The sequence below is a fragment of the Catharus ustulatus genome, chromosome Z (assembly GCF_009819885.2).
Source record: "Catharus ustulatus isolate bCatUst1 chromosome Z, bCatUst1.pri.v2, whole genome shotgun sequence".
Taxonomy (NCBI): domain Eukaryota; kingdom Metazoa; phylum Chordata; class Aves; order Passeriformes; family Turdidae; genus Catharus; species Catharus ustulatus.
In genome coordinates, this window is record NC_046262.2 from 38,418,494 (window position 1) to 38,430,933 (window position 12,440).

The 12,440-nt window shown below is 38.2% G+C and overlaps 1 protein-coding gene across 10 annotated transcripts in view; it reads left to right on the forward strand.

Moving 5' to 3' along the window:
• NTRK2 (neurotrophic receptor tyrosine kinase 2) overlaps positions 1–12,440 on the forward strand; it is a 203,304-nt gene that overhangs the window by 23,611 nt on the left and 167,253 nt on the right. For all 10 annotated transcript variants that reach the window (XM_033085346.1, XM_033085343.2, XM_033085353.2 and 7 more), the window contains exons 4-5: positions 1,666–1,734; positions 4,776–4,930. In XM_033085346.1, the coding sequence (XP_032941237.1) occupies positions 1,666–1,734; positions 4,776–4,930 (224 nt within the window). The remainder of the gene's footprint in view (positions 1–1,665; positions 1,735–4,775; positions 4,931–12,440) is intronic.

A 12,440-nucleotide genomic window follows, 5' to 3' on the forward strand; every position in this document is an offset into this window, starting at 1 on the left:
AGACAGAAGTAGGCATCTCTGTGGTCAATAAAAAGTGCTCACCTTATGAAAAATATATGTATATAATTAAATTTACTGTCATGTATTGCCTAAGGTGATACAAATTTATAGCAGTGGTTGGCAGGTAAAGCCCCCTGTATATCTGGCTGTCATTTGGGAAAGGTAGGATTTAGTTGATCTGCAGGTAAGAGAGGCAGGCGCATGCCTTGTTGTCTGGCAATACCACAGGGGCCTCCACACGTACTGCTTGTCAGTGTGGGAACAGGAGACATTCTCCTGTGTGGTGGGTGAAGAGTTTCCCATGGAGGGATGGGGTTTGATGTGGCTCCGTGTTGGAGGCAAAACCCCAAGTCAGTATGAGGATCCAGGTTCTTTTATTCAACCTCCCAAAACAGAGCATATGCATACAAAGAAAAAATGCATAGTGACAGTTTTTGCTTAAAGATAACTTCTGTTCTATATGCAAATTGTGCCGTAGTGTTGGTTTATCTGATGAGGGTCTATGAGACATTTTCATCAGCATCTGCCATAGGGAAGTGCAGTTCACCTGACTAATGAAATAATAGCTCCTGTGTTTCACTATCACGTGTAAGGACCAGTCAGTTTGTAAGCTTCAGGTTCTTCATTGCCAGAAGGGATCAGTGATGAAATACAAATATAATCTCTTTGATTCTAAGCATTTGTGGAATATCCAACTTTTCATTTCTGTGAAAATTATATTGTACTCAAAGATCAGTGTCTGAAATTTGGAAAGTAAGCACTGTGTTCTTTAGTCAGATTAAAAAAAAAAAGTAATATTTAATGCCTGGTTTTAGATGCAATGCAACGCTAAGTGTGGAGCCCCTATGGTGCCTTTATAATACCACATAAAAGTCATGGTATTTTGGCTCATAACACTGTTTTGTACTCTACTGCTGGCAGTTAAGCTGTTTACTGCTCTCACTAACTTTAATTCATAGAGGGATAACACTGTACAAAAACAGCGTCATTTTGCTTTGGGGTGGAGAAAGCAGTTTCGTAAGCCTATGAGGGGAGGAGTATTTCTGCTTCAGATTAGCATTTCTTTGCTCTGCATAATGGGAGAAGACCTTTCACTTAATTACCGCTGGAAACCGTAAATGCTTAATTGACATAAAAATGCCCAATATAGGCATTTTACAGTTTTCCTTTTGATCTTCCGTGTGGGTGCATATTGCACATGCAATTTGAATAGAACAACTAAAAAGCTCTGATGTGGATGTGTGCTAGCATGTGAGGAGGGCTTATATGAGTACAACGTTTGGTGCAGCATCAAAGAAAGGGATACACCCATTTCACATGAATAAATTGAGCATATAATTAACACCTGGACTTTACAAAATACTTTTGAAACACAGTTAAATCTGCTGCTTTTCTACAATTGACAAAGTGCTGAAAGTGAAAATATTGATCGATATTGATGTTGATTTGATTTTGAATGCGTTTGATGATAGATGTTGACTGGAGTCAAGCCCCTGACACCCTTCAAACCATAAAGTAAGACTGACGACTACCCTTTTACAACTGAAGTCAAAGGACTTTTAGAGCTGGTTCTAGCTCTTAATTGCTTTTTCAAGGGACACAAACTGTATTTTTAGTGTAAGAAGAAGCAATTCTAATTAATGCAATCTTTCTCTTTTGCCATAGCAATTTATCCAGAAACAAGCTCTCAAGTTTGTCCAAGAAGCCTTTTCGCCATCTGGGTTTGACTGATCTGTAAGTTGTTGTTTCTTAAAATATAAGTTTATTTTTGGCTGGAATGGAAGAATAACACTTCGAAGTTTGTTCTCTTGAAGGTAGAGGTCCATCAGAAATTAGAAGTACAGTTCTGGTTCAAAGAAAACATCAATTCTGAACACTTAAATACAGAGAAATTTTCATTCCAGGGCTTCAAGAAGGTTAGGTATATATTTTAAAGAAATGTAGAGGTCAAAATAGCCTCCTCCTTCAGATTTAAGATATTTTATTTTGAGATTACATCGCACAAAACTGGTGTTTATTTAAATATTTGAACTAGTGAAAATACAGTCTTTCACAGATATTCATACGAAGATTGTCTCTCATATTCTTATAGTGGCTACACAGCTTATATGCTTGTGGCTGGCTATTTAAGAGCATTTTTATTTTCTCAGATTCTTGAGTTGCACTGTATTTTATATAATCATTTAGCAATAAATTCACCGGTAAAGACATCTTTATCAATTTTTGCAATACTAACATTTTTATTCTCTGTTACATCTGTCATATTTTCTTATTGATACGTTTCAAATTTTGGTCATCCTGTCCATTCTCAGCTATTATGCATAGAGCCTGCAGGAGTTCTGGGAGAGCTGGCACTGCAGAGGAGAGGGAGGTTACTGTCCTGGATCTCAGAGGAGAGTTAAAATTTGCCCAGAGTGCCAATCCAAGTATAAAGCAACTGACATGCAATCCTAGGCCTCTTCAGGTGAACTTCAGCATGTGAGAAGTAAAATGAGCAAATCTCAATGGCACAAAAAGAGGTTATGCCCCTTAGGTATATTTTGTTGATAATTAAGTTGGTATAATTATTCTCTTTATGGCCAAGGGAACACTGCTTACTGGAATATTCTTTAATAATTTGACAGTTGCTGAGCTCTTTAAAGAGGTGACTACCCAGTTGCAAAGCTCTCTGTTGCTCCATGCCCTTTGTTGTTCTGTTGCTTCTGCATGAAGAAGCAGGGCAAAGGTAGTTGGAGTGACCCAGATGTGGGAAAAATGGATAGTGTGAAGGTTAAAGAAAGTACTATTTGAGGTACGGAGGCAATGAATGATGATATACAAGTTGAGAGAAAAAAGGGATACAAAATGGAGGTAGTGTGTTCTGGGTTTGGGAAAATGGGTTTAGGACTACACCAACTGAAGTTATGCAAACAGAGGTTGTGATGAAGTGAGATAAACAGACATGGGGGAAAAGAGGGAAAGAAAGTGGAGGGATAAAAGCAGAGCCTATAAGGAGGACAAGCAGTGTAAAATCTGTATAGTTGAACAATTCTGCTGGTATGTGTTTACTACATAGCTGGAAGATCAGAAACAGGAGAGAAGGAAGAGTGTTGGTAGGTGAATCTAAGATATGAATGTTGCCACAAATAGCTTGTGAAGAGCTTCCCCTAAATTTGACAAACAAGTATGTTTGTCCTGTTAGTACTCTTGCAAATCAAAACTCAAAGGGATGAGAAGTTTAGAATAAGGTGTAATGGAGAGGATAGTCACCAGGTATTACAGAGAAGGAGATGCTACCTTGAAAGGTTACTTCTAGAACAAATGGACTGCAGCCATAACATTAGAGCAAACAAGAGAAAGACTAAGAATTTTCTTTCTGTACATCAGAATTCTTTCACACAAGTGTCTGTAGAGGGTCATTATGTGTCCAGCATCCTGCCAATGATGTGCCTAACTCCCTAGATGGGTTTAGCACAAAGCAAAACACTAGAAGAAGCAAAACACTAGAAGAAGACTGCTCAGCCACTGGTCAAGAGAAGTTTCTCCTTGCCAGGAGGCCATAGGGTGAAACAGAAGACGGAAGTAAATGTCACTGTTTTGAAAATGCATGTCATAGGCTTTGACCCAAGGAAACATCATGTTCATACTATGTCTTGCGCAAACAATTTTTGTCATGTTGCCTGGGAAAGTCCAGCAGATGACTTCTGTGAATAGAAATTGCTCATTCAGACACTTTTGAGGATCTCTGCAGCTGTTTCTCCTCAAAGGACTTGAGATGGCTTTTGGGGGAATAGGTTATGGCTCTAACAAGATGATTGTTTTCAGGATTTTCACACTTCATGTCTTCATGAAGCATTTATAAGCATAGATTCTGGAAGAAACTTGAGCATCTGTACATCAAAAATACCTGTGAAACTTTGTTAAGAATGGTTGCTCTCCTGGTAATGAAGTGCCTTAAACAGACATTTGCTCACCCACTTTATTGGATGTCATGTATGCCAGTAGAAGGAAAAAAAGTACTGGTCACTGTTTATGTAGATATGTTTCTGTTCATATTTAACACGCATGTAATTGCATTACACTGTTGTGTAGCTTTGTTACATTTTAAAACCAGAATTTTAAGTTTGTTAACCTGTGCTTTAAATTCCATGCAGGGTAGTGTATCAATTTCTATTCCATTTTTTCATTTAGTATTTCTTCATGACATTGCCTACAGTTTTACTGTGAGGTTTTTCTGGAGTGTTGTAACAGATGAATTTTAAAGATTAAAACTAATTTTTCGTGATTAAAGTTTGTTAGAGTGTGTGTATAATCCGAGACTCTTTGACTTTATAAAGAATTTACCACCCTACAGCAGTAAGCCGTTTCTGAGGTAACTGAGTGGTGGCTCAGATGTAGAAGAGATGAATTCCAATCTCTTCCTGATTGATGAAATAAAATGGAGCTTCTTGAGCCACCATTCTCTACAGGCTCCTGATTTACACTGATGAATTGGAAATAGTAGCCAAATGCCCTGTGTGATCTCTCCTGCCTAAAATATTCTGGGTCCTTGGCACATGCAGCGCTTAATTCCCTACATGGAAACTGTTACCAACTTGGCAGCTTACTCTGCACTGAGTTTACCAAGGGTGGATGCCTTATGCTTCTTAACGAAAGGGTTCAACCCGCCTTTCTTAACCTTCCTAACTAACTTGTACTTTCATCCAGCTGAATGCTTGGAGCCCCGCTACCTCTCATTTTTTTCTATATGCATGCTGCATTTCACCTTCTAAATAAATTGGTGTTTTTTCCTGTAGGATATTGGTGGACAATCCATTCAAGTGTTCCTGTGAAATCATGTGGATCAAGAAATTTCAAGCAACCAAGTTTTACACAGAAACTCAGGACTTATATTGCATAGATGACAACAATAAGAGGACAGCCTTGCTGGATATGAAGGTCCCAAACTGCGGTAATATTCTTTTAACATAAATCTACTGCTAAATTATTGTGAGCCAGGAAAAAACAAACATGCTTTTATGTCAAGTACTTCTCAGGACGACAATAATACTCTAAAGGAAAAGTTTTCAGTGGCGCTATTAACAACTCAGTGGTCTTTCTCCTCACATGGACTGGTTCTGGGAACTTCATAGAATCACAGAATATCCTGAGCTGGAAGGGACCCCTCAGGATCATGGATGGAGTCCTGACACTCCATGCACTGCACAGGACACCCTAAGAGAACACCATGTGCCCAAGAGCATTATCCAAACGCCTTTTGAGCTCAGACAGGGGCTGGTGCCAGGACCATGGGGAGCCTGTTCCAGTGCCCAACTACAGTCCTGATAGCCAACCTAAACTTCCCAACTCACCTTCGTACCGTTTCCTTGAGTCCTGTCATTGGTTACAGGTGTGTGCCTGTGAGGCAGGAAAGGGGTGTTTCATGATGTCACATCTGCTGGACTTCTGGAAGCAGACTGGGAAACTTGGGTGCCCAGCAGCAGGCAGGCAGGAAAGAAGGAAGGGATCAAGGAGATCCCCATGGGGGGCTGATTTGGATAAGAAAAGCTGTAAGTGAATGTGACCAGTAGGAGAAATTATACCTTTTCTCCTTCCAACTTTGCCCACTGAATGTCCTTTTCTCCACACTGTGTGGAGGGTGTGACATCCTCTGGTAGTAGCTGCCAACAAAGAGCAACTATGGTGGGGACTGCTGCAGGCCCAGCAAATGCAACATTTAGTGTCAATAATGTGTTTTGTGGCCTCATATCACTTAATCTTGTGCCTAGATTCTTTCTGGAGCCATATGTGGTGGTAGAAATGGCATTAGTGTCTCGTGCAATCAAAAAAACCTCATGTGTTCAGGGAACCCTGTGAGCTGCAGAGTTGGTCTTGTGTGCTTCACGATCTGATTTACCTGAAACAGGAGATATAATGCCTAACTGAGCTAAATGGACCCAATCTTCTGCTCCAGTTGGATGGACTAGAAGGTAGATTAATGTGCTGGGTGTAGAGAGGTTGGCTGTTGGACTGAGACCAATTATTGCAAAAGAGAAACTCCAGCACATTTTGTAACATTCTTGGCTGGCACATCTAGAAGCTACTAGGTTGCTAGGATTTTCCTTTGAAAACTTTTGATGTTAAATACCCAGAATTAAACCTGTGAGGGATTAGTTCTTTCTCTTGATTTCTTAACCATCTGCAGCCAAAACTGGCTCATCTTTGGGCCCTGGATGCTGTTTAGGTGCATATGTGTGTACACATGCATGCATCCTGTGGGCATATCTTGACTAAAATACTTGTCATGACAAGGGAAGGTGATACTTCCAACTAGAAGAGGAAAAGGAGGAGGGAAGGTGAGTATATACAACGTTTGGTCTGGAATTTGCAGTATGTGTAATTTGCATATGGAAAACATGCATTGTATTGAAGATCTGAGTGGATGACAGCACATGCATACAAATAATTTATGTTAGTTTACAGGGTCCAAATATCACCAAATTTTGCATCGTTTTTCCTCCCCTTTTTCCCCTTTTTCGCCTTTTCTTTTAACAGCTATTTCCTCTTAATTTACTTTTTCAAAATGAACCAATGTAGGACATAGATTTTTAATAAAGATGACAACACATCGTTTTCCTAGACACAGAGTAGAGAATCCCTGGCAAAGAGCAATGACCATATTGGTGGGCTGTGTTCTGGAAGATATCTGAAAAATCCAATACATGGCTCATGGGTTCAGTATCTTTGCAGATATTTTTCTGTATTTTAAAGGACAAGACTTAGTTTTAAAACAAAATCACTGATGAAGCTGGAATATTTCATTCCCAGAACCTTTTGAGAGGCTAATATGTAGAACTGAAACAGAAGAGGAATTCAGCTTTTGACATACTGAATTTTTTTTCCTGTGAACTCTGTGATGTTTTTCAGCTCCCTTTGATGTGAAGAGAAATATTCAGGCGTGTGGGTTTATGTGGTTTTTTAGTAAAACATTTTCTCTGCTTTTCTAATTTTCTCTGCTAATGAATAATCTCATCTCCTTGTTGAATTTGTTTTTTCTCTTTTTAAAAATTTTTAAACCAAGCAAATGTTCACTCTTCTTTGTGTTAAGGTGTTACTACTTCATAGTGTTATAGTAAGAGGCCTATACAGTATGTGATAAATGTTTTGATAATAGGATGTCTTTCTGCTGTGTGCTGTTGAAGAATTCCTCTCTGGGAAGTAGGTAGAGACCAGTGTGGTTTCTTGATCATAGGCCTTTGGTTTGCAGGTAATTGATGAGTAAATTAGCAAATTTCTGTGGTATTTTGCTAACTGTTTGTACAATGGAAGTGTTAGCAATGTCCTGATTAAAGATTACCATCATTTATATGCCATCATCTTTGTGATTTATTTTCTTGAGGTTTAAAGTCAGATATGCTCACTATCTAGATGATCCTTTCCAGCTGCAATATTGAAAGTGCCAATCAATAATTATTTTTCCAACTGCCTTTGAAATGTATGTAGATACAATGAAAATTGTCAAATTCTTCTAGGTTTTAGGACCACGTGTAATTACTGTGTCAAAGATTTTCAAGTAGCATCTGCCACAGTAGCAGAGCCTTTTGTGTATGGAGATGGTGGTTTTGTCATTTTCAGAGCATTTGCCAGTTGTCTGTACAGTACAGACAGCACCACCACCTGGGACACCTCTTTTTTTTCCATCTGATAAATAGCATTAGAAAATCAATAAAGAGATCTAAGTGAGTAAACACTTAATTCTTATTAATGCCTCTAAGCTCTGGAGGCTATTACCACCAGTGTCTTAAGTCCTTGGAAGCCAGGCATGTTTTGGGTAAAGTAACTCAAAAGACTATCAGTCTGCAGATGACCTGGAACTCCCTGAATGCCAGGGAGGCAGGACCACATCCTTGGGAGTGATTGTTGATGTGTCGCATGCTCCCTCTGGTAGAGATTCAGTTACTGAGCTGTTACCATTGATTTCAGTGATGCCAAATGAAGTCTTTTTATCTTCTGGTGTTTTGGGAAAAGTGGTGGCTTCTACAGCTGCCTCTGAAGTACTATGTAGATTTTGTATTTGTTTGCATCTCAGTGTGTTTAATAGCATTTTGCCTCATCTGACCAATTTAGTTTTGTATATGGAGATGTGATGTTGAATCTATCTCTCACTTTTGCTTACTGTGCCATCTTTGGATGCTTTTTTGTCATATATTGTTTCTTTAGGCACCTTCTTCATGTATTCTATCTACAATCTACTGAACAAATCTGCAGATTAGTTTCCTGTGCTAATTTACTTTACATATCACTAAGGTATGTTCAGACTGTCTGTCTGTTTACAGCTGGTCAGCAGAGCTGTTGTCTGGTCTAAGAGCTATGGGATTTAATGAATACTCACATTCTTTGCCTGTCTCTTCTGCTCACAAAGTACTGTGATGTTGCTCTTAGTGTGTACTAAGATACTCGTGTGTGACTGAAAAGTTTTTAGAAGTTGTTGTAATGTAAGATTTCAAGGTAAGGTAACTGCTTGCCCATTTCTTGCTTGTTGGGGAAACCCATGATTTTTAACAGGCAATTGCTCAGATGACTGAAAATGGACTGGAACTGGGTCTAGCTTCATTTAGGCCTGTTTTTGTGATTTTGGTTTTTGTGCTACAGGTAAATAAGTAACTGGTAATACGAGACTGAAGGCAGGTGGTTATAAATTATAAGGGGAAAAAAGGCAAACTGAAGGACTGACATATTTGTTTCTTTGAATTTACAGAAAAGATTTGTAGTATTACTGAACCAATAAAATAAGCATTAGATCTTAGGCAATCACAGTACAATGCAGTCTAAAACCACAAGCAAAGGCATAATCCAGTGGGTGTTGACATTCTTTCCCACTATCAGCCAGATTTCACCGATAAGACTTAGTAGAAGAATATTACAGGCAGAACTAAGTGAGTTAAAAAAAAAACCCTTAAATGTTCTCAATGTTTACATTTCAGAATATTCATGGATTCTGTAGCCTGTGTTGTTTATTTTGGCACAAGAACTACATGTGATGCATGATGTGTGGTGGCAAACTGTTCTTACTTTCTCTGTAAGAGTTTTAATTCTTATCTGTTATCACGGGCTGTGTGAAAAAGTTCATTTTTTGTGAGACTTTGACAGTAATGGGATTTCACTGTTGCTCTCAAGATGAGTTAAAATTTTCCAAACTTAATTAAAATTATTTTCTGGGTTTTAAGTGGAAACAACCAGAAGTTTATGGAGTTTGAAAATGCAATAGGAATCTCATTTTCAAGGATATGTATATAACTTTCTTCTGAATACACAACATTTATCTATTTGTGAATCAAACATCAACTTTTATACAGATGTTTATAGATTACCATCTACATAGATCAGGGCTTGTGAATGATGAGAGCTGAGTCACATGTGGCGTATGTGAATGTCTCATATTTTTAAAAAAAGCCGATTTTTGTTTGATATTCTGATTGCAGTTTTTCTTTAATGCCAATGAAGGAGATTTGTAATACAAAGTAGATTAGAAACATAAAGAAATAAAGCATTATCCAAGCAAAATAAATGTCTCTGAACTCATGACATTGTGCAGGTTTACAGAGGTACTCTCTGTGCCTGACTTGACACAGCCATGTAAGTGTGGAGTACTGATCTGCTAAGAAGAACAACACTTTGACTCTTTTCTGGTGGTATTCTTGCTTTTCTCTGTCTAGGCGAAGATTGATGTCTAGATAACTCTGTCCTAAAGTCTAAAAAGAGTGCTGTTTTATTTAAAAGAGGAATTTTTTCTTCCGGACAACCCTTCAGTAATATACTTGGCATATGCTATACCAGGTACCACAAGTGAAACCCACGATTTTACTTTTTTGATGTTATCTGAAAACCTTCCTTTTTCAGAATCACGTGTTGATCATGTTGCAGCATTAGATAGGTCAGCATTATTTTGAGTATTTTCTGGACACACATTAAATTCTGCAGACAGTGAAACAAGAGTTGCAACTGCATTACATATACTTAGTGAATAAGAAGCCAATTGTTAGAGGTTTGCATAAGCTGGTTTGGGTCTCCCTAACTTACACTTCAAAGGCTCTTTAACTTTCAGTTCTTCTGTTAAGCTTGTGGCTGACATATTCAGCCTAATGGCACTACCTGTCTTTGGTTTTCTTTTGAAAGCTGTTGTGGATCAGCTGAAGCTTAAATGCCATGTTAGAAGAATTTCTCTAGATGCAATTTAGTTTCCTTAGCCATTCAGAAAACATGCTTGGATGCCTTCATGATACTGCTAGCAAGAGAACGGTGGATAAGGTTGATAGCTCCTATAAAAACACTTCATCTCAAAATTCTTGCAGACAAAGTGTTTGTATTATTACTGGGGACCAGGTTAAAAAAATGCAAGATCCTATTTTATTTGGCATCTTCCTCTTAGGATCCAGACTACACCTAGGGGTCTTAAAAGAAAAGTTCATGGAAGAAGTTAAGGAGGTGATTTAAACCTTGGCCATGTAAGCCCTTAATCTGATTTGAAACATCAGCAGCAACCTTCAGAGCTTCTGTAAAGGTTGACTGCAGATGACAACTTGGTGTCCAAATGAATTTGTGTGGGTGCACATCTGCTGGTGGTTTTTGGCTGCACTGCACGCATGATGACATTTGAAGCCCTGGATGGCGTGACAGTTCTCATTGCTGTGGTTGTGAAGACGAGTTAGCAAGTCTTGTGGTCTTTGCTGTGGCATGCGCTGGCTCTATGTAAAGAAGTTTGCTTCTAGTGAAAATTTTAGTTAAGAATTGAGTGACGGAGTGTTTAAAGGAAAAACAAGAGTGCATTTGATCTGAGAAAGCATACTTTAAATTAGACACATCATCTTATGGTAGAGACTGTACTTGTTTAATTGTTTTCTGTTAAGGTTCCCAGTTGAAAATGGTAATTAGGCATGCCATGAGAGGAGGGAGATTTCATTTAGTATTTTAAAATATTTGGGAAGCTCAGTGAGATGCCATATCTTTCATTCTGCTTCCTGACAGAAATACTTTCTGCCAGACCTGTGCAAAGTACCACTGGTACATTTGGTCATTGTGGAAAACTCCCATCAATATTTGCCGTGCCACATGACAAACATATGCCTATTCTGTGGTGATTCAGTGCTTTATGCAATGGCTACATATTCTCCTGAAGACCTGAAGAAATTTTGATCCATGGCAGATTTTTTAAATTTACATTCACACAGTGGGCAGAGCATGGAAGTGTGATTAATTTTCATATTTTTCTCTTATACCTCTAAGATTGTCACCTTTACTTTCCATTTTAACCCAGTGAAAATTACAAGTTTTGTTCTTCATGATGGCAAAATCCTAGTGAAGTGATGGAGCATAGTATTGAAATGAAGACTGGAGAGGAAAGGGATCTTAGAGCTTCAGAGAAGAAAATGGAGATGGGGAGCTTTGGGCTCCAGAAGATAAATGAAAGATGAAATATTGTTTTAAATGTTCTTTTTTTCCTGATAATTCTGTGTATTATTTACCTAATATATTTATTTAATCTTCATTGAATATGTCTGTGTTTATCGTCTTGTTACAATGTGTCCAAGATTTCTGCAATGTTCTGTGCAGGTCATTTTGATTCTGTGGCTGTGATACAACAGGAAATGGGAAACAATTGCTTGTGTTTCTTTCACTCATGCTTTTTAGGTAAATTTTTGGGGTATCCTTTTTGTAGTCCTTTGAAGATGCAGCCGAGTTGGAAATCTGACTCAGAGCTTTTTGGCTGCAGGCTTTTGTTAAGTGAAACCCAAGAGGTCAATCACATCCAACAGCTCTTATCATTATAGCTAGAATTACTAGAAAGTTTCTCATTGTAAAAGCTGGGGGTTATTTTAACCCTTGAAAGCACATAGGAAAAGACTCCTGGAATTTATAAATATTACTGCCTTTTCAAACAAAGCACAATTTCAATAGAATGATAGAAGGACTCATCATATCCTGTTTTCTGTACATTGAAACCAATTTTGAGTTAGTAAGACCTCTGAAATTTGCAGATCCATGTGACAGTTTATGACAAATCTCATACCTGTTTTCAGGCTCCAGACAGTACAAGTAGTGGTTGTTACCAGGCTGTACTGTAGTGATGTAATTAGCTGTATGTATTGGAACCTTATGTGAGGAAAGTAGACTGATTTTAATCAGTGTGCCCTAGGAATTGCAGTGGATGTTTTGTAAATCAGTGGTTCTTGTAGGCTGCCTTGAATGGTTCAGTGTGATAGGTGGTTGCTACCTCAGTATTATTTTAATAATTCTGTGTCTGGTATATGTATTAAAAAGATGGTTAAGGATTTCAGGTGAGGATTAAAATCACCTGGTTAAAAATCAGATTCAGAAAAAATGGTCATTTTTTTCGTGGTAACTTCTTGTTCTTATCACACAACAAACTGATTTCCAAAAGCATGTCAAGCAAAAAGGAGATGACATGGGCCATATTGAAAACC